Source organism: Furipterus horrens, unplaced genomic scaffold (assembly GCF_987537825.1).
Source record: "Furipterus horrens unplaced genomic scaffold, mFurHor1.1.pri manual_scaffold_2, whole genome shotgun sequence".
In the NCBI taxonomy this organism is placed as follows: domain Eukaryota; kingdom Metazoa; phylum Chordata; class Mammalia; order Chiroptera; family Furipteridae; genus Furipterus; species Furipterus horrens.
Window position 1 is genome coordinate 97665472 of NW_028327172.1, and position 25580 is coordinate 97691051.

The 25580-nt window shown below is 39.8% G+C and overlaps 1 protein-coding gene across 15 annotated transcripts in view; it reads right to left on the bottom strand.

The window, feature by feature from the left end:
- PARD3 (par-3 family cell polarity regulator) overlaps positions 1-25580 on the bottom strand; it is an 817661-nt gene that overhangs the window by 213430 nt on the left and 578651 nt on the right. For 2 of the 15 annotated variants that reach the window (XM_090266191.1, XM_090266190.1), the window contains exon 21: positions 23574-23691. The exons of the other annotated variants lie outside the window; for them this stretch is intronic. In XM_090266191.1, coding sequence (XP_090122317.1) covers positions 23661-23691 — 31 coding nt within the window. In that variant the 3' untranslated portion in view covers positions 23574-23660. Of the gene's footprint in view, positions 1-23573; positions 23692-25580 lie in introns of those variants that run through there. 15 annotated transcript variants of the gene reach the window in all.

Sequence of the window (25580 nt, forward strand, 5' to 3'; positions counted from 1 at the left end):
CTGTTGATTCCCATTTCCTGGAGAATGCTTTCTACAAAGTAAGGTGCAGATTGCCCTCGTTTATCTGTTAGTTGATTTACATATTGGGCTCTGCAGGTAAGCTGCCAAGAGTGTAAGACCACCCCTAATTCTTAGAGCAGAGAGTAGAGTCCTGCAGAGGCTGCAGGCTCCCCAGGCCAACCCGCTGTCTGTCTGAGCCATGGCCCCTCACAAGAAGGGTTCACTAAGTGTGTAGTTGAATTCAGTGTTCCTGCAGCACACTTGGATCCTGGTAATTCTGACACACGGAGAAGATGATGGTGTGGCATCAAATACAGCAACTGCTCTTTTACAGAAAAGATTCTTTACGCCTCTGTGCTGAGGTTTCACTCTACCAGGACACACAGCTCCGTGTATTACTTATGACTTAACCATCGTTAGAACCCAGTTGGTAATGAGGATCCAAAATTTTGGGATGGTTTCAGGGACTGAGTGACAGGGCCTAGAACAAGAAGACCTGTTTAGTGTCTGATCTCCAATCAGCACACCCTTCAATGTGAAGGGGACATGAAATTTGACAAATGGCAAACCACCACATTCTTCCTTATTTGACTAAATAGTTCAACAAGAGCTCAAATATAGAACTTGTTGATGTATGTACTGACCTGGAATTCCTCCCACCCCAGCGTATTTCATCTCCTAAGAACCATCATGTCTGCACTGGCTGCTGTGTGGTCTGAGGCTCCACTGACTTGCTGGGAAAAAGTGAAGCTCTGGAAGAGGGTACATGTTTGCCCAATAAGCTGTCCTGGAACCAGAGCCAATACCACTAACATGAGTTGAAATTCTCAAGTGTCCTCAGCAATGGCTGCTTTTCCTTGGCTAAAGTTAGCAACTGTCTGATCCAAGATAGTGTAGATGATTACGGTGTATTAGGAAACCTCACTTATTGAGGAATATAGAAATAACCCATATACATATCTATTTTTTGTCAAAGGCATGCAGAACATCTATCTATGAACTAATGCAGAAATCACTAATCTAAGGAAAGAAAGCCCATGCGAAAAGAACTTAACAAATAACAAGCTTACTGATTTACAGTACTTTAAATTTTAAAGAGCTTCCCATACATTTTCTTTCATTTCATTCTTAAAATGAAATATGGAGAGCATGGAAATGGTCTCAACCTCTTCACGTGTCTCTTAGGTTCTTCATGTTCCTTTACATGTTAAGAGTTAATGAATTAAAGTAAAGTCCTCATTTATTACACTGAAATCATATTAAAAATAAACTTTAAGGAAGGCCACGATAGAAGCATCCTAAATAATGTAATACCAACTAGACTATAAACAATTAAAAGTGACCCATGTAATTTTAATTCTTAAGCATCTGCCCAAATGCATGGTGCAGTGCTCCCCCACACAAAGTAATAATGGAGATGTGGTTCTGATGGGTGGATCTGAGGACAATCAGACACAAAACACTGAAAAATTCAGGTAGCTTCTCTGAAGATCAACAAAATTACATGTCACACAACAGTTGAGATGGCAAAAGGAGGGATTCTCAGCCTTGGCATCATTAAAAAGTTTGGGCCAGGTAATCCTGTGTAGTGAGGAGAGTGGAAGGCTCTCTAGTACATCATAGGAGGAACAGGGGAGTAGCACCCCTCCCCACCTGCAATGGGAGACTGCCAAAGTTCCCCTGGGGGACAAAACCCTGGCGGTTGAGCACCACTGGGTTACGATTTGAGACAAGTAAGTTAAATGCCATATCTTCCTTATTTGCAAAGAAAAAGAAGAAGGGAATTCAAAGAACAGTGGAAGGTATATTGTTCTTCATCCTCAAATCCTCCATTTATTACTTCCTAAACACTGAAGAAGCAAGTCTCTACTGAGATAGGTAGGGCTGTATGCAGATGACCACCTAACTCTTAGATGACAAGATCTAGCATGCTATAACCCAAGGATATATTTGGGGAATGTATCCATAAAAACCAGTATATTAAAAAAAGGCACCAAAGTTAGTACAATCAACATTAGAACACTGATTAAGAGCTTGTACTAAAAAAATCAGAAAGACAACTGGCACTATTAAATACTAGTAAAAGTACTAGTTATAAAAAATAGTGGCAAAGATTAAATACAACCATGTTTTTAAACATGAAGCACACTGCAGAAATCCTCACTCTAAAAAACAGATACATTTTCTGTCAACAGTATCTGTATATTCATTCCCTCCTCCATTTCCAAGTAGCTCCTCTAGGATCCCTAAGTTGGAAAGAGCATATGTTTTATAGTATCGGTGGTCTACTCCCTGTCTTTTTGGTTAAGCCCAAATGATATGAACCGGGGGGCAGGGGATGTTTCTGGCCAGCACAAGAGAGTGTGGACAGCAGCACAGTGCTACGAAGCTGCTGCAATCTCAGAAGCCTGAGGCTCCTTGGCTTCAGATATGGTGAGTTGGAGAGGCAGTTCCCAGGAGAAGGCACCACACAGCAGGTGCTCCTAGATGCCTACCCATCATCCACTCTGCTCTTCTTCCTTAGAAATGGAACCCTGATTCAGCAGGGAGAGGAAATACGTCTACCTGTGATAAAACTACTTTTCCAGTCTCCTCTGAAAACAGGAACAGAAGGCAGAGACAGATTCCTGAGTCAAAATCCCAGCTTTGCCTCTAACTAGCGAGGTGGTGTGCAGCCATATGACACACTGTACTTGGACAACTCAACCTTATTCTTTTATTATTTTATTTCTATTTAGAGAGAGGGGAAAGGAGGGAGAAAAGGAGGGAGAGAAACACTGATACAAGAGAGAAATATCAATCAGTTGCCTCCTGCAAGCACCCTCATCGGGGACCAACCCGCAACCCAGGTATGTGCCCTGACTGGGAATGGAACTGCTGACCTTTCCCTTTGTGGGACAACTCAACATCTTTGAGCCTCAATTTCTCTTCGATAAAATATAGTCCATTCACAAGTTTATCTTGAGAATTATATGAATTATACACTGGATATTGGCACAGGCATTCAATAAATACTATTATCATTTTTATTCTTCATTTCTGGTTCATAAAAATTGATGATGAGAATTCTGGGAAAGATCTTTAAAAGGGGGACTGACTCCACTAGGAGTTGCCATTTCCTCTTTCTGCTTAGATTTCTGACAAGATGTTGTTACCATGAAGTGACAATGAGGATAGCAATACCTGTGAAGACATGTTCACATCAGCACTATTCATGACAGCCAAAAGGAAGAAGCACACAAGTGTCTGTCCATCAGTGGATGAACAGATAAACTAAATGTGGTCTATACATGCAATGGAGTATTATCCAGCCTTAAAAAAAGAAAGGAAATATTGACAACATTTGAGGACACTGTGCTAAGTGATATAAGCCAGTGACAAAAAAGGTACTGTAATTACTGCATGATTCCACTTACATGAAGTATCTAGAGTATTTACATTCAGAGAGACAGATGTGAAAAGGTGTAAAAAAGAGGGTACGGGTTTAGTGTTTAAAGGCACAGCATTTCTATTTTGCAAAATGAAGAGTTCTGGAGATGGCTGGTGGTGAAGGCACAATGTGAATGTGCTTAGTGCCACTGAGCTGTACACTTGAAAAGGTAAATGTTCTGTTATGCATATATCAAAATTAAAAATATATATATAGGCATACATATTAAGGATGGCTGGATCACAAGGAGGCAGTGACATTGGTGATGCTCTAGGGCCACCATACAAGCCAATCCAGATTTCTTTTAAATCAGAGAAAAATAAGCATGGTCATGTTTAAACCACAGTTACTTTTTCTGTGTTATATCTAAACAATTTCTCACAGATAAAATCACAGAGATAAAGGCAAGAATAAGTATTTCTTTTTATATATTTGGATCCCCCGAACAGAGAAAAGAAGACTATATTATTTGTAAGATATTTGTAAATGATCTCATTTTCACATAAATAGTTGACTAGCTCAGTCCTATTATTCCCAGCAACTAATTTTCTCCTCAAGCTGTCACCCTCAAAGTTAATTTACAGTGGCCAACAGAGGGACACGGTGGAGCCAACAGCCTTCCAGGAGAGTAAGAGTAGAGCTAATTGAGACAACTGAAAATAACCCCCAACATGAAGCCCCACCTATTCAGGGCAACAGTGACATTCTAGCTGAAATAGACTTCCAGTATGAAGGCAAGAAAACAACATACCATGAGTCAGAAATTATCTTAATTTCCTCTCCACTATTTCTGATGCTTTTTGGGGACTCTCCCAAGTTGGGGAGTAGAGATGGCTTCACACACTTTTATTTCCACTGCCTATCAGCTACATGCATACAGAACAATAGGGACACATCTAAAAGAAAGGGTCTTTTTCCACTGCTGACAGGACTAACGGCAAACAGAATAAAAATTCTGCTTTAGTGAACTACATGACTTCCATCTCACAAGAAAAATACTGTTCAAGGGAGTTTAACGAAACTAAATCGACAGGGGTTTACTCTAAGAGTAAAAGCAGTGAACTTTCACAGTCAAGATATTAAGACCCAGCTGGAAAAAATCATTTAAATATGGAACCTTTGAAAAAAAAAAAGAGTCCCACCAAAATATGTTTCATACATTTTTGAATTTTAAATAAATACAAATTGAAATGGTAGATCTAAAATCTTAGTAAGTTAAAGACAATCATCGTAAAAAACCTTAATAATTTAAAGACTATAATTGTATCTGACTAGGACCAAACAATGTTACTATCTAGTAACATCTCTATAAAAAACAATACTTTGTCTATATTTTATTATTGAAAATATTTTAAAAATCCAAATTGTGTCCTAGCAGAAAATAAATGTACTTCTACACTTTCTAGGAAATATAATTCCAGAAAGAAAGCTGGTGGAAATGTTTTTTTAATGCAATAATGACCATGACATGCATAACACAGAGAATGATTCATATTAAAATGCATGTACAAGTCTTAATTAATTAAAGAAAATTTCATTCATACCAAGTATCTTCTCTGACCACAATGGTATAAGAAGAGAAAACATTCACCAGGGAAAATTAAAAAAATACACAAACACATGGAAGCTAAATAACATATTCTAAACAATAAATGGGCTAATGATATAAAAAAAATAAATCAAAAGATACCTTGAAACAAATGAAAATGAGAACGCAACAACCCAAAACCTATGGGACACAGTGAAAGCAGTCCTAAGAAGGAAATGCATAGCACTACGGGCCAATCTCAAGAAATAAGAAAAATCTTGAATAAAAAAATCTAACTACACTTAAATAAACTTAAAAAACCAAGAGCTAGTTCTTTGAAAAGATAAACAAGATCGACAAACCTTTAACCAGACTCATCAAACTAAGAAGAAAAAGGACTCAAATAAATGAAATCAGGAATAAAAGAGAAGTAACAACTGACACCAAATAAATACAAATGATTTTAAGAAAATATTATAAGCAACTATATGCCAACAAATTGGACAACGTGAATGAAATGGATAATTCCTAGAAGTATACAATCTTCCAAACTGAATCCAGAAGAATCAGAGTATCTGAATAGACAGATTACAACCAGTGAAATGGAAGCAGTACTGTAATTAATAAAAACTCCCAACAAACAAAAGTCCTGGACCAGATGGCTTCATCAGTGAATTTCACCAAACATTCAAAGAAACACAAACACCTATCCTTCTCAAACAATTCCAAATAATTCAAGAGGAGAGAAGATTCCCAAGTTCATTTTACAAGGCCAGCATTATCAATTCAAAAACCAGATTAAAAACACTACAAAGAAAGAAAATTATAGGCCCAATATCCCTGATGAATACGTGCTAAAATCCTCAACAAAATATTAGCAAAGTGAATACAGCAACACATTAACAAAGATCATACACTATGATCAAGTAGGATTTATTCTGTGGATGCAATGTAGGTACAATATCCACAAATCAATAAATGAGATATGCCACATAAACAAAATGAAGAATAGAACCTATATGGTCATATACATATCAATAGACGCAGAAAAGGCATTTGTTAAAAACCAGCACCCATTTATGATAACTCTCAGCAAAGTGTGAAGAGAGGGAACATACCTCAACATAATCAAGGCCACATATGACAAACCCACAGCTAATATAATATTCAATGAACAAAAACTACAAGTGTTCGGCCTAAAATTAGGAACAAGACAGGGATGTCTGCTTAAACCATTCTTATTCAACATAGTATTGGAAGTCCTAACCACAACAGTCAGACAAAAAGAAAAATAAACGGCATCCAAATTAAAAAGAAAGAAGTTTTAAAACTGTCATTATTTGCAGATGGCATGATATTGTATACTAGAGAACCCTAAAAATTCCACCAAAAAACTACTAAACTGGTAAGTAAATTCAGTAATGTAGCAGGACACAAAATAAATACCCAGATAACAGTTACACTTTTATACACCAATAATGAACTATTACAAAGGGAAACTAGGAAAACAATCCCATTCACATTTGCTTCAAAAAGAATAAAATACTGCCCTGGCTGGTGTGGCTCAGTGGACTGAGCACCAGCCTGGGAACCAAAGGGTCGCCAGTTCAATTTCCAGTCAGGGCACATGCCTGGGTTGCATACAGGCCAGGTTCCCACTTGGGGAAGTGCAAGAGGCAACCACACAATGATGTTTCTCCCTCTCTCTGTCTCTCTCCCTTCCCTGCTCTCTAAAAATAAATAAGATATTTTTTAAAATCTTATTTTAAAAAGAATAAAATATTTAGAAATAAATTCAACCAAGAATATAAAAGACCTATAACTCCGAATATTATAAGAGATTAAAGAAAGAAATTGAGAAAGATACAAGTAAGTGGAAGCATATATCATGTTTGTGGATAGGAAGAATTAACATCATTAAAATTTCCATGTTACCCAAAGCAATCTATAAATGCAACATAATTCCTATCAAGATACCAATGGCATATTTCACAGAACTAGAAAAAAATATTCAAAAAACTTATATAAAACCACAAAAGATCCTAAACAGCTACAGTAATCTTGAGAAAGAACAAAGTTGGAAGAATCATGCTATACTACAAGGCCATAGTAATCAAAACAGCACAAAAACAGACATACAGATCAATGGAATACACTAGAGAGCCTAGAAATAAATTCATGCCTTTATAGTCAATTAACATTTGACAAAGGAGGCAAAAACACAAAATGGGGTAAAGATAGTCTAGTCAATATATGATGTTGGGAAAATTGGACGGTATATTCAAAAAATGAAATTACACCACCTTCATAAATCACACACAAGAATAAATTCAAAGTGAATTTAAGACTTAAATGTTAAGACTCAAAACCATAAAAATTTTAGAAGAAAACATAGGCAGTAAAATATCAGACATTTCTCATAGCAATTTTTTTTCTGATGTCTATTCTCAGGCCGAAGGAAACAAAAGAAAAAATAAACAAAGGGGACTACATCAAACTAAAAGGTTTTTGCACATCAAAGGAAACCATCAACAAAATTAAAAGACAACTCACTGAATAGAACATATTCATCAATGATGCATCTGATAAGAGTTTAATATCCAAAATTTATAAGGTACTTATAAAACTCAAAGGATTCAATTAAAAAATGGGCAAAGGACCTGAGTAGACACCTCTCCAAGATAAAAAGATGCTCACATCACTAGTCATCAGAGAAATGCAAAATAAAGCCACAATAAGATATCACCTCACACCTGTCAGAATGGCTATCATCAATAAGTCAACAAACAAATGTTGGCGAGGATGTGAAAGAACCACCCTCATGCACTGTTCGTGAAAATGCAGATTTGCTCAGCCACTGTGGAAAGCAGTATGGAATCACCTCAAAAAAACGAAATTGCTTTATGACCCAGAGATTCCACTTCTGGGAATATATCCAAAGAAACCAAAACACCAATTTGAAAGAATATATAAAGTACCCCCATGTTCATAGCAGCATTATTCACAATAGCCAAGATTTGGAAGCATCCCAAGTGTCCATCAGTAGGTGAGAGGATTAAAAAGCTGTGGTACATTTACACAATGAAATACTACTTGGCCGTAAAAAAGAAGAAAATGTTACCCTTTGCTACAGCATGGATGGACCTGGAGAACATTATGCTAGGAGAAATAAGTCTGTCAGAGCAAGACAAATACCATATGATTTCCCTCATATGTGGAATCTAATGACAATGAACTAACAAGTAAATAGTGAGACTCATAGACAGAGAACAGACTGACAGACTATCAGGGTGGGAGAGCTGAGTGGGTGGGGAAAGGGCATGGGTGGATGGCCCAGAGATTGAGCAAAAAATTAAAAAAAAAAGAAGATACAGGGGACCAGCCAAGATGGAGGCATAGGTAGACATACTACATGTCCCTTCACAATTAAGAAGAAATACATCTACCTCAAAAACTATTAAAAAACCATCAGAAGTTTCAGAAAATCAAACTGAAAGGCAGTCCAATAAAGAAATAAAGAAGAAATACTCATCCAGACAGGTAGGCGGGGTGGAGCCGGGGCAGAGAGGACATGGGGTGGTGCACCAATGGTGGTGGCAGCAGCACAGGTGGCACCCAGGCAGCGACACTGGCAGCACTGGGGCAACAACACCAGCAGGGGTGGTGCTGGCGGAACCAGGGCAGCAACGCCCGCAGTGGCACTGGGGGCAGTGGCACCCACACCAACAGCAGTGGCGCAGTGGCTGGGCCTGCTGGTGGAAAGCGCAGTAACACATTAAAAAAGTCAGGAAGGAAATCTGAGGAACTATTGCAGCCCCAGACCAAACCCAGCAGCTCTTGGTTCTGTTACCAGGCGGGAAATAAAGCCACATCGCTTACGATTGTGAAAACCGGTGGGGGTGGCAGAGGGACCTGCCAGTCCCTCAGTAGAGTCCATTTGGTGAGTAGAAAAGGGGCAAGTGCTGTGCAGGCCAAATTGTTCCCTCACAGACCCCACTCCCACATACAGCACCACAATGTGGGTCGACCCCGCACTGACAAATACCTAAGGCTCTGCCCCTTACAACCTAACAGGTGCAACAACCCTACCCAAGACACAGAGGCAAACACAGGAGACAGTAAAGTGAGGAGACAGAGAAGAGTAGCACAAAGGAGGGAGCAAATCAAGGTTCTAGTGGAAGAACTAAGCGATGAGGAGATAGTCAACCTACTAGATGCACAGTTCAAATCTCTGGTGATAATGATGCTCACAGACTTGACAAACAAGATAAAGTACAACAGGAAAGAAATGAAGGTTAACACTAAGTGAAACGAAGGTAAATCCACACAAAACCAGTGATAAAGCAAAGGAAACCAGGGTTCAAATCAATGATTTGGAACATAAGGAAGAAATAAACAGTCAACCAGTACAGAAGGAGGCGTTTTTCCCATTTCCGAAGTGGGGATTTCAGTTTGAAAAATAAGCCAAAAGAGGGTCATCCAAAAAATCTTGATTCAAAAGTGTTGGAAGCTGTTGTCACAGAAAACCCCACCATTACCTCTAGGGAACTTGCAGAACAATTTAAGGTAGCCCATATAACCATGCTACACAAACTGAAAAGGATCGGAAAGGTTTCAGTAGTTGGAAAATGGGTTGCACATGACCTGTCTCCAGAGAATCTGCTACAGCATGTTGCTTTGTTGTGAATCATTGCTTTCGTGACACCTTCAGGCACCATTTTTAGGCAGGCTTGTTACAGGTGCTGAGAAGTGGATCCTTTACCATAACGTTAAGCACCGTCGAGTGTGGACCAGTCGAGGAGGAAGAAGAGTTCAAGAACCAAGAGAAGATTTCATACAAAGAAGATCATGTTGAGTGTATGGTGGGATACGGAAGGAATTGTCCATTACGAACTGTTAGACAACAATCAAACAATTACTGCTAATTTTTACTGTGAACAACTTCGTCATTTGAAAGCAGCTTTGAACCAAAAGCGACCCTCCTTAGTCAACAGAAAGGGTGTCATCTTCCATCACAATAATGCTTGTCCTCACACAGCTCGACTCACCAAAGATTTCTTGAAAGAGCTTGGTTGGGAAATATTGCTTCATCCTCCATTTTCTCCTGACCTTGCTCCTTCTGATTATCACTTGTTTTGGGGACTACAGAACCATTTTGATGGTTTTAGGTTGACATCAAGAGAAGAGGTTGTAAATGAGTTGGATTCATATTTTGCTTCAAAACCTAAATAATTTTACAAGTGTGGCATTTATAAGCTAGTTGACAGATGGAATGAGGTTCTAGAAAGCAATGGAGGTTATGTTAATGAATAAATATTTTCATAATCATGGGCTTTTTCATTTTTAAAATAGACCTCAAAATTGGACATTATTTTTGCACCAACCTTTATAGCTGAAAATAAAAACAATGATTATTGAAAACACTTCTTAAGTCCTAATAATTGGTAAAAGAATTCTAAAACCTCTTCCTTACTCTTTTCCTTTTTTAATCATATAGCATATGCTCTATTCCTGATGAATGACTCATTCCTGAGGAAATTGCTTCCAAAACAATCAGAGAAAAAACTGCAATGTTACAGTCCTCTTTGTGACTGGTCTATTACAACAGACTTGCTGAACTCCCTTAGGAAAATAGTTTTGTTCCTTTTCTCCTTATACACTTATGATAATACACACCCAAGTAAAACTATACAAATAAGAGATAGAGTACTAGGAAGAAAGTAAAATGCCCTGAATTCCTGACACCATGACCAAACCACTTTTCATACTTAGGTGACCATATATTCATGTATTTCTTGATTCATATGTACATGCCAATATACATGCAAATCTTAACATAAATGTTTAAAACAAAATTTTATTACAGAACCAGTGTAGTATGCCTTAGAGAAAAATGAAAAAAACTAAAATAAAAAATAAAAATATAGCTTTCCCACCCCCAATTTAATACTTTGATACATATCCTTCTTTGTGTGCCAACATATTTTTCCAAAATGAGATCACAAAGTATAGAACTCTACTTTATTCAAAGAAGAGCATCTATGTTATTTCAGTAAATTTTCCTCTAATCTAATTCCTAGATCATACTCAAATTTTCTATCAACCTAACAATATCTTTACTTCTGGCTTTCCCAAATCAGTAATATTTCAGTAAATTTTCCTCTTATAATTAAATTTTCTGTTGCCTGCAATACATTTTTTAATAGCTGCTTTTCCCAAGTTAGTATCAAATCCAGGGCCACACATTGCACCTGGTTGTTATGTCCCTAAGTACTTTCTAATCTATCCCTTAAAAAAAAAAAAAAAAAAAAGCCCTAGCCAGGTAGCTCAGTTTATCAGAGCATTGTCCCAATATTCCAAGGTCATAGGTTGCAGGTTAGATTACTCATCAGGGCAAGTACAAGAAACAGCCAATGAATGCATAAATGGATGAAAGAACAAATCAATGTTTTTCTTTCTCCCTCCCCACCCTTCCCCTCTCTCTCTAAAAATTAATAAATTTTTTAAATAAAAAATATACATATTGGCTTATTAAAGAGATTAGACCACTTTAAGCATGAATTTTCTATCTTGTGGTACCAAATAATTGCTTCCTCAAGAGGGCACTGAGTTTCTTCCTCTAAACCTTCAATCTACTTGAGATATGACTTCTACTTATATCTCAAGTCCCTGTGGATTCAAGTCAAACATTTTGGGCTAGCACATATCATGTTGATGGTATGTTACACTTCATGCTCCATTACATTAGATACAATATCAATAGTGATGTAATGTTGACCACTGGGTTACTGATGACATACATACGGTTTTTATCTGGGAGTCCACTTTTTAAATAAACTTTAAATAGTCTACTTCAATGCCCACTAATGCCATACTTAATATTTTAGCCAACCACAGAGAACTAATTTTGACTTACAAATATGCTCTACTTTTTAAAAATACTTGTCCAAGGGTACATTCATTGATTTTAGAGAGGAGGGACAGAAAAAGAAAGACTAATGTGACTATCTTCATTAGATGCCCCGACCAGGGACCAAATCCATAACCTAGTTATGTGCCCCAACCAGGGAATCTAACCTCTGACCTTTTTGGTGCATGGCACAACATTCCAATCAACCGAGCCACACCAGCCAGGGCCAAATATGCTCAACTTTTTGCAGCATGTAGCTTTGTACCTGAGAACATATGGCTAGGGTGTGTGAGTGGAACACAGGAATGGTCTGAGATGAAGTGCTGTGGCAAGCTGGAGTCAGCATGGGAAGATCACTGAAGCTAAAATAAGGAAAATGAAGTTCAATCTAAAGACACATGGGTGCTCTCAGAGGTTTGTAGAGACAGCACCAATATCAGACTCGGGTTTTTCAAAAGCTCATTCTGGTAGAAGTACGGAAAGCAAAACTGGGGTGGGGATGGGACTGTACATAAAACAGTTTAGAGGCTTTTAAGAACAGAAAAGCTTCAACTAATGCAGAAGAAAATGGAAAAACAGAAACAGGTTTTGAAGGCTATTTTAAAAAGAAATATCCTCAAGTTCATTGCTTCTTTGGTCTCCCCATTCAAATGTGATGTTTATCCCCTCTACTGTTTGGTTTTTGTTTTGGTTTTTTTTCCATTTCTGTTATACTTCCCAACTAGAGAGTTCATTTTTGTTCTTTTTTATAATATCTATCTCTTTAATGATAGTTTTAAAATCTTTGTCTAGTAAATTTGACACCAGGGCTTTCTCAAAAATGGTTTCTATTGATTAATTTGGTCCTTTAAATAGGTCATACTTTCAAGTTTCTTTGTATGCCCTTGCAATTCTTATTGAAAAATGAACATTTGAAATGTACCTCTAGAATTCAATTCTCCCCCTTCCCCACTGTATGCTGTACACCTCCCGTCTCTTTTTTATTAAAATTTTAAGGGTGTCTCTGTGCCAGAGATCAGTGTCAGCCTGAAGTGAAGGCCAAGTTCTCGGGTTTTGCTGAGCCTGCGTCTTTCCCCGGCTTTGAATTTCCCCCATTAAGTGTTTGCTTTTGAATATCCTAATCCTTAAATTTCTGGCTCCCAAATGAAATAAGAGAAAAAAATCCAAACAGGCAAAACAGGTTACATTCCTTTAAATCCCCTGGAAGCTAGTACACCTGATTTGAAAGAATAACAGCCAGCCTCTGTGCCTGCCCCTCAGAACTGAAAAGCAGAAGTCAGCAATCTTAACACAGAACCCCAGTATTTAGAAAACAAGGTTGTTGTTCCCCATCCTGGCTCCAGCAAGTGCACTTGAAAGTACACATGGCTTCCTGCTATGGGTTGCAGGGGTAGGAGATGGGTAGGTGCTATCACAATGAAGGCTGACACTTAATGTACCAACCAGGCTTTCCCCTGGAATATGAAAGTTTTCAAATAGACTCCAGAGTTCCAAAATAGTTAATTCGTTTCTGCCAGGACAATTGTTGTCTAGGTTGAGAGATGAGATCCTTGCGCTTCCTACTCCATCAAAGCTTCAGTGTGAAGGTGCCCTTCAGTCCCATACAGGCAGCAGACAGTCGAGGCCCAGCTAGAGAGGAGCCGTTGAGAAGCCTGAACTCCAAATGCTAAGAAACCTCCACAACCAAAGGCAGAGGAGCAGACGCTTGCATTTGGAGTCCCAGGCACTCCCTGGTCCTGGCACTTGGATGAAACAGGCTTGTTGGCAGACCGAAGTACTTCCTTGTTTTACGAACATAAGCAAAAACCAAAAGTTGGTACTGTTATAATTTAGAGTAGCTGAGGTCGTCAGCATCCACACCCACTCTGGTCAAGATCACAACTTCCACCACATTAGACAAAAGAGAAACAGGGTATGGACCATAAATTCTCTCACCAGTTAAGCAAAGAAGTAGTCATGCCAGTAAAAATAATCATTAAATTTACTTTCCCTCCAAGTGACATTTTGGTAATAAGTTAGTTAAAAAAATTAATTTCTCTTACCTTAATTTCTACACTCCTTTGTGAAAATCTACAACTGGGAAATCTGGCACAGGATTCTGTGTTTGTGTAGGGAGTATTGAGGGCGAAAAAAGCTTTGCTTCTTAAAATAGGAATTAGTATATGATAGCCTTAACTTGGAACAAGCGTCAGTATCAGACACTTGTCCATACTCACATCACACAGAAACACTGAAGTATGTCACACAACAAGGGGTAACCATTCAAAATTGGTCTGCTGGTATCTACTGATGTTAAGTATTCCCATGCAGCTGAGACCGTGAGTACCTTTTGACCTCTCAGCAGGAACACTGTTGACCATGTCCTTCTATATAATTAATTAAAAAAACATTCTCTAGCCTTGGCTTTAAAGATCATACTCTTGTGACTGTCCTCTCTCTACAGGGGCTTCTTCTCAATAATCAACAGTTCCCTGCCTGCCCTGAGTTGCCCCCAACATTTGAAGAATCCTCAGAACTCAGACCTTGGCCTGCTCCTCCCCTGTACACACTTCCCGGACACCCTCTCCAATAATACTGCCATGGTGTCAAGTATCAGCTTTTCTGGCCAGCCCCCTCTCACCCTTCTGCCCACCAGTCACCTGCCCTTGGGCACGTAGCAGATAAGTAAAAGGCTCAACATACCATATTTCCCCAAATATGACCCTCCTCCCATGTTTTCTAGTCTCTGTGTGAATATCTACCCCACTGATGAGGCCAAGACCATGGGAATTACCTCTTACTGTTTTTTTATATCTGACCAATTAACCAACATCCCCAGATTCCCCTTGAGAAACATACACAGTATCTATGTGCCCACAGCCACCACCATTGCTGGCTGCGGTTTTCACAATAGCTACCTAACTGAATTCCTGGCCTTCATTGTGGTTCAGCCCTGTAGTTCATTCTGTACACTGTATTTACAGTAATCTTTTAATTTTCTTAAAAAACAAAAAACAAAAAACTGGCTCTGGCTGGATCTAGTGCCTGCCTGCAAACCAAAGAGTTGCTAGTTTGATTCCCAGTCAGGGCACATGTGGGCTGGGTCCCCAGTTGGGTACATGGCAGAAGCAACCAATCTATGTTTCTCTCCCTCCCTTCCCCTCTCTGAAAATAATTAATAAATCTTAAATTTTCTAAAAAATGTAAATGTTACCAAGCTGTTCTCTTGAATGACTTCCAATTGTCCCTAAGATGAGGCTATGCTGCCTTTCAAGAATGTCCAGACTCCTCCCTTCTGCCCTTTGCAAACCTAGAGGATTCCCATGATCTAAATAGTATTTTCCAAATTGTGTGCTTCAACCCACTGAATTTGTAAAACTGATTTTTACATCTAGTATTTTTTAAATTAATTACAGAATAATGGTAACAAATCCAGCAGCTAACATTTACGTTGTGCCTTCTTTGTACCAGGAGTGGTTCTCAGGTGCTTTGTACATATTAACTCACTGTAGCCTTCCAACATCCTGTGAAGCTGGTACCATTATTATTCATACAAGTGAGAAAAGTAAAACACAAAGATGCTTATAAACTTGCCCAAACACCAGGCTGATGAGTGTGCAGTTGGGATTTGGACATAGACAATCTAACTTCAGAGTCCAGGTGCTTAATCTGCTGCCTCTCAGCAACATCCATCAGAGTGTGTGAGACAGTCAGGGCAAGCATTACTTTGTGCAACATTTTAGTTACTTGTGTACACGGGGTTGCAAGGCAGATCATATCAAGAGTCTGAATCCCACGGATGCAAAATACTCCTTTCCCCCAGAGCTCTCTTCAGATAGAGAACTCAACATCTTTTGGATCTGTTTCAACATCAGCTTCTGGAGGGAGGCTGACTCTGAGTCCAGGCGAGGCCCACTTGCTCTTCCTCACACAGCCCATTTCTCAGCTCCTACTTGCTGACTTACACTGACCATCGAAGTCCTTTCTTCTAGCATGAGGCCTAGCACATAGCAGTTCCTTGTAAATATTTGCGTAAGGTGCCAGTTAGTGATTTTACCTTACAATTACTCCAGAACCATATATGTTCTACAACCTGACTTGAAAAAAGTCCACCTGGTCATCATTAGAAACAACTCCTACCAGGTGAGTAGTAAAATCATCAGTTTACTTCATTGCCCAGATGATTCTTTGTGTAAGGCACATGGATGACTATACCTACTGTTCTTGTCTCTGATTCACGTAACACTACAGCAGGTCAGGGAGACAGAAGGGAGTGAAGCTGCTCCCTTGAAAGGTAACCAGGCCCAGAAGCCCACCCCCATCCACAGCAAGTTGCTGGCCTTTCCCACCAGAAGCTTCAGGGTGGGGAATGTCGATGAGGCTACACAATTCACGAGCTGTATGTAGACTTCCTTGGCTCTTGATCTGCAGCTCTCACCTACCAACTGGTAGAGTAGGGAAAGTTCATCTTTAACAGGATACTTATCATTAATTGCTGAAATATCATGGCCCATCAGGAGGTTTACTGGTCTTTTATACTTACCGGAATGTAGAAACACAGCAAACCAAGTTTATTTCAGGGCAATTGCTATTCCCCCAGTGTGTCTAGGACAACTCAGGTATGCAGCCAACAGCTCCCTGTGTGGATGATTAGCCTGCTTCCCCACGCTGCCCTGAGCGACACCAGGAAGTGGCTGCTGCTGTGTCCGGAAAGAACACCAAGGGAAAAACTCCTTCCTGTGAGAGAGCCCATCACCAGTTGGTCTACCATTTACTGTCTTACAACTGTTTCAGAATCAACCTACACTGAGATAAATTAAGTAGATGATATCATTTTCTCAATTAAAAAATTGTTTTTAGTACCATACTATAAAAGGAGATAAAATTTAAAAGGAATGTAAAATTCTAGGAATTCAAAAGTAAACTAACTTGAGATGTTTTCCTCATGACTTAAATCAATTATAAAAACAGAAATTAGCTAAGAAGTTACTTCCCTACAAGCAGCAGTGGAAATTCACCACAGCCAGGTCTGAGGTAGGAGGCAGATGCACGAGCAGAGGGGCCAAGAGGCAGGAACCCCAACTGAGCCACGCAGCCCCCACGGTGCAGGGCCTCAGAGACGCCCGCAGGTCAGGCAGGCCTGCAGGTCTGTGCAGCGCTGACAGGGTTAAAGGGAGAGGGGACCCAGGAAGCTCCAGATGATCAGTAGATGTACACACACTTCGAACACATCCTGAGGGAAAGAAAAGTGGCCTCACGATTATTTTCATAAAGAAAAATAAAAGAAACAGCAGTGGTGCAGCAGAGCTGAAGTACAAGAAGGAGTGTAGAAGGGTAGGGAAGTGAGCTATCCAAACAGAAGTCAGGACCCAGCAGCCATCTGAGGAAAGAGCAGCAGGGAAGCTAGACTTCTGTTCTCATCTCCACAGCATTCCCGACACAGTATAGGTAGGTTTTAGCATCAGTTCTTGTGGAAGGACCATGGTAGTTGGTAGTTTTTAAATTAACAATGAAATTCCTGAGTCCTTAAGAATCATTTTGGGAAGAAAAATAGGACTCCAGACACAGAAAGCTACAGAAATCAAATAGGACAGGAACACAAATGAAAAGTCAGGTTCAAAAGACACTAACTTCCACCTTTCCCAGCTAGCAACAGGGCTCTGTATTTGTTCACAGCACACAGAGCAATGCTGCCGCACGAGCTTGGTTTCACAGCCACCTCGTTCCCACTTGGGTGTGGGCACAGCAGCAGAGCAGTGGGAGAGGCCAGGAGGGCTTGGCTGTGTCGGCAGAGGGGCAGGTACACAACTCAGGAGCGGATCCCTATTCTGAATCCAGAAGTAGGCTCAATGCGGCTCTACCATGTGACTGCTGTGTGGCCTTGGTAATTAGTTTGCCTCTCTGAAGCTCTGTCTAGTTTCTTCATTCATCATCCATAAACTGGGGCTAAAAGGGAAGCTACCTTGGTATTATTTTAGAGATTAAGTGGGCAATCAAGAATAATAGTTTCAGCACTGTCCAGCATACTAAGTTTCAGTGAATGTTAACCACTAAGTCATAGTATTGGTGGACGTCGCTATATGAGGGGTGACTTCCAGTGATTACCCAACACAATAAAAAATGGGTACTAGAATAATAATGGGTAACCTTATAAGTTACCTGGAGAAGCAGAAATAAAGACACCTTAGTATAAAAAGTAGTGACATTTTGCAATTAGTTTGTGCCAGTTTAGTTCCTTTCAAAGTATCTGTTTCTCTGTGTGGACAAAGAATGTAAAATTATTCCTTTCTTTTCTTTTTTAAAGAACTAGAACTGTTAAATAACCAAAGAGGAGAGAAATAATGTTCACGGTAGAAATGCATATTATAATATAAATATTATAGATTTTATGGAAGGAGAAACTAAGGAGGTGAGGATGCCCCCACTCTCAGTGAAGCCACACCTAAGAATCAGGAGGATTTTGGGCCCCAGGAGCTCAGTAGTGTCCACGAGGCTGTGGGGAAGAATGAGACCGCTCCAGAGAGCACCTGTGGGGGAGGTAGTCTGCAAATGCCGGGGTGTGCGGTCTTCAGAGGATGACGGGTTTGACCAGCTCCTGTTCTAGGCAGCAGCTGCTCTCAAAGCTTGGGAAGAATAAAGTCAAGGTTCTGCCTTCTCTTAGGGACAGAATCTTAGGAGGCTGACAATTTGAGGCCTATGAAGACATCAATAGGGCAATTTTAACATGTATTCCTGGATTGACCCCTTAACAATACAATTCCCAGCCTGAAGGTTGGAAATCACCCAAAATGAATTTAATTTGGAAACAATTTTTTTTTTCAAATCTCCTCTAATAGAAAAATAATTGAATCATTTACGACTAATAAGAGCCCAGAAAATGGTAACTTCAACAACAAACCAAAGAACATGCTGTAAATCTAAGAAGCATAACTAGGCCTGCTCTCCAGCAATTGAGTCCTTAGTCACAGGGGGATTTGGATGTGACATCATCTTTCAAAGAACACCACCAGCACTAGTACTGCCCTGGTGTGACAACTTGTAGAAACTTGTCACACATGTGCCACTGCTTATTCTAGAAATTTTATTTATTTACTTATTTGCTCCACATACACTTATCTTGGTCTGGACCAATCCTGAGAAAGGGATTCGGACCAGTGGTTTAATGGAAATGGATGTGTGACAAAGTGGAGGAACATAGTCCCAAGAGTGTCCTCAGCCTGTTACCACTGTGGGCCCCCAGAAAGCTCACTCACAGACCAACCCTGGAGTGGGTAGCAGGTACCACAGGGCATCTCAGCCTGGATGGTTAAACTGCAGATTCATCTATCAGTAGGTCCAGGGAGGGGCCTGTGAATCCTCATCTCTGACAGGCTCCAGGTCCTGCAATGTTCCTGGACTAAGGACCATACTTTCAGGGTTCAAGGTATAGACTTATGCCTTAGTGTTATGTCCTTGAAGGCCACAAGGACTGCACTATTTTTACGCCGGCCTTCTCAGGTCATTGGTTGAGGGCTGTTCTAAGGAGGCCTTATTCCAGGTACTCCTGGCCAGCCTGCACAGAGAAGCAGAGCTTCCTTCCAAGGCTCCAGAGAGGCCTCAGACACAGCACAGAAACTGGCTGCTAGAAGTCAGGGGGTGTGCTGAAGGGGTACAGATGGCATGTGTTACATTACAGGGAACTGGCTATGCACCGGAGAGCCTGCTAGGGACATAACAGGGGAAAGAGCGTTAACAAGCTCTCCCCTTTCTTGACTTATTAACGGAAGTCAGTGGGATACAGGGTGTCAGGCGGCGATGAGTGCAGAGGAGGAAGATAATGTCAAAAAGTGGAGCAGGAAGTATCCACAAAGCAGGAGAGAGCCAAGTCTGCAATGTTGGATTGACTCCCTGAAAGGCAGACATTTGAGGAAAGATGTTAAAGGCACAAGAGAGAACTTGTGGTTACTTGAGAAAAGATGATTCTGGGTAGAGAGGTGAGCCAGCACAATGCTGTAGTGGACTTGGCAGATTCAGAGAAGACAAGGCCGGTGTAGCTAGAGGGGAGCGTAGAAGGAATGAGGTCACAGAGGTTGGGGGCAAGCCCTGTAGGGTCCAACAGGTGACTCTTACTCTGAGGGAAGGCTCCGGGGCTGTTGAAGAGATGGGGGAAGTGTCGTGACTTGTAGCTGCTGTGCTAAGAGACTGCGTGAGAGCAGAGCAGGAAAGACGAGGGCTCCATCACTGGACCATGGTGGCAGCCAAGAGGGCACAGGAAGTGCTAGCATTAGAGATATGTGTTGAAACCAGATCAAACGGGTTTCAGCTTTTTAACAGTAATAAGTTAAATGTGGGGTGTAAGGAAAAAACAGGAGTCAAGGATTACTCCAAGGTTTTGGATCTGACCAACTGAAAACACAGCTGCCATTATCTGAGAAAAGGAAGACCAAGAGCAGAAGTTCTGGGCAAACTACCCAGAACTGAGCTGGAGGCATGTTAAGTCCCAGGGCCTGGTTGACATCTAAGTGAATATGTCCAGAAGATGGTTGGGCCTCCAAATCCAAAGTTCACAATGGATATCCAAGCAGGGGATGTGAAGCTGGGAGTCATCTGCATAGGCTGTATTCAGAGCCCTGAGGCTCTGTTTCCTAAGAATGTAAACATTCTATATTACTGAAAAGAGAAAAAGAAAATGGGACTAAGGACTGAGTGCTGGGGCACTCTGATATCAGAACAGAGCTTGATGGAGAATTGGCCAAGGAGACGAAAACAGTGGGCAGAAAGGAAGGAGGAGACATGGCAAGGGCGACCTCGAAGGAAAGCAAGACAGATGTGCCCAGTGCATCTGCAGTCCTGGGGTGGAGTGAGAAGGTACAGGGAAGACTCAGCCATGACAGGGCCTGGGTGACATGGATGAGAGCAGGCTTTGTGGAGCCAAGGAGGAGGAAGGCTTCACTGAAGTGAGTTTAAGACAGAACAAGAAATGAAGACAGCGAGTACAAATGTATCCAAAGGTTTGCTCTGAAAAGCAGAAGAGAAAAGGAAGTAGCAGCTAAAAGGAAGTAGCAGCTAAAAGGATATGAAGGGGGAAGAGAGGTTTTTCTCTGAGCTAGAGGAAACACCAGCCTGGTGCAGGACAAAGTGGAAATGGCCCAGTAGAGAAAGGTGATTACTGATGATGTTAAGAGAGAGAAGACAGAACTGTGGACAGGAAAAAGCTCTGGAATCAGCATGGCTTTGGGGGCTTGGCCTTAGCATAAAGCAGCAATTTTCGACAGGTGTGTCACAAGAACTTCTAAAAACATGCACTACCTGACGATTTAGTCAGGGGTACTGACCTCTTTATCCTTAGACTGTCAAATTTAAAAAATGACAACAGCCAACACAATAAAAGCAGTCTGGTGTGAATGAATCAATATTATACCTATTGTTAGATCAGCCAAAAATATGTACTTTTTGGTGTGCCGCAGAATTTTGGTAGTTTATGTGTGCCATGTAATGAAAAACTTTGATAATCACTGGCACAAAGCATGGCTGGCTCATCCACCCTAAGACAAAATGTTAAATAGAAAGGTTAACAGGAGACATTGTTATTTCACTATGATGTGAAATTTAACCCCATTTTAGTCTTCTGTTTCTAAATCAGCTATTATTAAACATAGGTAAAAAAAAAAAAAAAAACACCTTACATTCATTTATGAAAGAGGTCCCTTCCCCAGTGAATTCTTTAAAAGATTATTTGTAAGAATCAATTACCTTTATGTAATAATTTTTGGCTTGATAAAAATACATTTGGAAATAACAGGTACCTGAGCCATTATTTTTAATGTAAAAGATAGAGTTTCTAGCAATAACAAATAAAAAAAACATTAGCTATAGTATTTCCAATATATGTTGTGGTAAATGTCATTAGCCGAGCCTGTCTTCTAGTATATTTTTCAATGGTGTGATAGTATTTATTTACCTTGTGTTATTAGAGTGAATAGTCACTAGCCTTCAATTTTCACATCACTTGCAGAAAACATGATTCCATTTTCTACCCAGTTTGGAACTGAAATTGACTTAGCACCTCAGAATTGTCAAACATTTCTTTTACAAAAGGTCGCTTTACAGAGACTATGAAGTAAGCGTTACCCTTCACACCTGCATTCTATAGTCAGCCGCAGGTGCGTGGAAAAGAAGCGTTAACGCTGTCAGGGAAGGTCTTAGAAAGGCCGAGCTGTCATGCCCTGTGCCCCCTCCGGCTTCCTCCGCAGTCAGCTTCGGAGCTGTAGATGCCAAAGGCGCTCTAGTTAAAACTGCTAACAAGGAAAAGAAGAATACTCTAAGAATATGATATCAACTACCCTAGAATTGTCTTTGCTAACAGGTCAGACAGGCTGACACCTACTTTCCTATGTTAAAAACAGGACTCTGTTTTCATTCAAATTAAAAGAAGCATACATTTAAGTCCTTGGGATTTACAAATTTGGAACTTATTCCAAGGAAACTTCCCAATATGTGTATTTACAGAACAATATGTTTACTCTGTCCAGATGACAAACAGGAAAACAAATAAAATTATGCAACATCACTCTTTCCAAGTTCTCTCTTTCCCACGAGACAGTATTGCTCCTGTATCATTTGGATGGGGTAATTTGTACATATTTAGTTTAATTGCATTCCCTAAATCCCAGTAGGTTGCACCATATGCCATTTAATTTTACCAATGTGAAACTGGTCACATTAATCCACGAGTCCTGGGTCATAAAAAACTACAAGTTCCATTACTTTTGACACGAACAAACAAACCCTGTTCTGTGCAAGTCCTTCCTACAATACAGGTGAGGGCTTCCACTTGGCGGAGTTGGGGGCACGAGTAGGGCAGCAGACTGCTACCATGTTAACAGAGTGAAACCCTTCTCATGGCCCGCAACTCAGTTCCACAACACCATTTTTAGTAAATGGTTTTCTTTTTCACTGTCGCCTTCATTTCTAAGTAGAAAGCAGCCCTAGGATTTTCAGAAAGTTGAGCTAGTCAAATACAGTCTTTGTGGGAATTCCTGGGACCATGAGAAACAAAAGACTTCTGGGTAGAAAGCTTCAGTCTAAAGGAAGGACACAGACCCTCTGAACCAGCATTGGGATCTGTGACTGAAACACTTAGCCAGAGAGACTCTTTCCAGAAACATTTTTATAAAAGTGTGTGTGTGCTCACTTCCTGTGGTCTCAGCAAACCACAGGATTACTGGGCCAGGGTTATCTCTACTTTTTCCCACTGGAAGAGCTTGCTGGTTAAGCCATCCCCAAGCAAGATAGTTATTTCCCTAATCCCTCATTTCATTTCTTGTCTAAATTCTGTAACCCATGAAAGCACTTTTCTTTGCCCAAGTTACTTTCAAATTTTCAAACTGGCCCAACTTGTCATCAACTGATGGGTGACTATCCTAATGGACACCTGCCTGTGTCCCTAGCCACTGAGCTACACAACGAAACCAAATTGGTACATTACATAATCTTGAAAGCATTGATTCTAACATCCAATTAGTGTGTGCTGATGATTTCTGAATACACCAGCAGCGAGGACCATGGTTTTCCACTATGGTAAGGGGCTAATAAAATACGATAGAAAAAAACACTTCTCTACCTTTTCAAGCAGTAATTTAAATCCCCAAGCTCGAAATCAAGATCAAAAAGTTCCAAAAGGGTTAATATGGAAATTACTAAAACTGCTGATGTCGTAAACAAAATTCGTCAACAGCCACTAAGAATTCATTAAAAATAAATTTATTGTTTGTTTCTTTTAAACAACTGTGCAACATATGCTTCTCAAGCCATTTTTGAATCTGGTTTGTTGTTCATCTCTTCTCAGGCTTCAGTTTGGCAAGGCTGAACGAGAAACACGGTACAGACACACAGTTAGTACATACAAGTAAGGGAAGTGCAACAGTAAATTGTGTTTGTTATTCTCTCAACAGCCTAAAAGAGGTAATCCAACTACAACATTAAGTTTTAAAATCTGATCATATTCATTTTGTTCTGAAAACTATTATATTCTAAATAGGGAAAGAGCAGTAGATCTGATTTCAACCAAACAAGGTTTCAAACTAAATTATCTATTTCCTCTTACAGACGGAATAAAACAATGCTGTAGAGACTAGGTCATTATTTTAACTGTAATTGGAGGATTCAATTTTAATAACGGCAACGCTGCAACATTACTTTTGCTTTAGCTCCCACGTGACAGGCTCTCAGCTGCCACATACGGACAACAGCACAAATAAACCTGAGATGAGCACAATAAGGCCCCGTCTAAAAATCTTCAGTCTTAGAGTACACGCAATTCTAAGACATTCAGAAGATAATCATTCTGATTTTTCAGGAAAACCAACCTCAAATTTTACTTTCACCAGGGCTGAAAATACAGGAATAAGTAAAGTAATTTTAATGCTTAATATCTTGTTAATTATCTCAAGGTGGGCACAGAAACTAAGGCAAAAACATGTTGCTCAATAATGCTGTTGTTTTCGTTTAAAAATTAACACATTTAAAACATTACACAACGCATCTTTCTCCTTCTAAAGTACAGACTTAATTCCCTCCTTGGTGACAATTTCAGACAATTACAGAATTCTCAGAAATATTTTACAGTATTAAATGTGAATAGCCTAGCACCTGAGAATCAAGCATACACAGACTCAAAATTTCAGCCCGTCCCCTTGCTCTGCACATTGCATGCAGAATGATTACATTAACAAGTCATGTTCACAGGTTCAGTAAGCACACGCAGCTTTCTGAGATACAAAGCCACTTTAATTAAGGCAACAGGAGCTCCTTATGTGCCACAGTAGATGCTATATGTACAAGGAGAAATTCATACAAACAAGACACACTTTACATCTGTTATCTGATTCCTTACAGATTTAAAACTCACATGAAGGGAACTCTGCAGAAGAGTGATTCATATGACACAACATTCTTTCCTAGAGCTGTTTATCAATAATTAAATCATTTTTAAAGTGACAACCATTTAATAGGTGAAACAGAAAACAAAGTCATTTGTACATACCAATGAATTAAAATACCTGCTCAATGAAAAATATGGCCCACCCATTTGGCCATCACCAAAGTTAACCACAAATCACAGACACCCTATAGGGGTAGAAATAGAGTGTGTGGTTTTGTTTTTGGGGGGGTAGTATGAGGGGAGGAGATCCTGTGAGCCTATCTTTGAAAGAAAACACATTATTACCTTCTTAAACAACTGAAGAGTAAAACTTCATATGCCTAGAAAGCTACACTCCTGATATCTAATATCCCTTATCCATAGCCATTTCTTCTGTTATCTGAACCAAAAAGCAGGAAAAAAAAAAATCACAACACCAAACACAAACACACGCACATGCATACATGTGCACATATACACACATCCCTGCTTTATAGTTAAGGCCAACATTAGGCAAGTCATACTTGAGTCTCCTTCCAAACTGTTCTAAGAAATGGATATGCATGTACACATTTTTATTAAGCTATTTAAAAGCCACCTTGCTAAGAAAATCACATCCTATTTAAAAGAACAAAGAGAAAGGAAGCAACTAATTTTAAAATCTTCCATACTTCCTATGTTATTAAAAAAAAAAAACATAAAAGAATCAACCTGAGAGTCTATTAGTCTCAAATAATTAGATCCAACAGGTATAAAGGTAGTTAAAAAATGTTTTGAAAAACCTAACAATGCATTAAGAGTCTTCTCAAACACTAAGGAGATACAATAATGG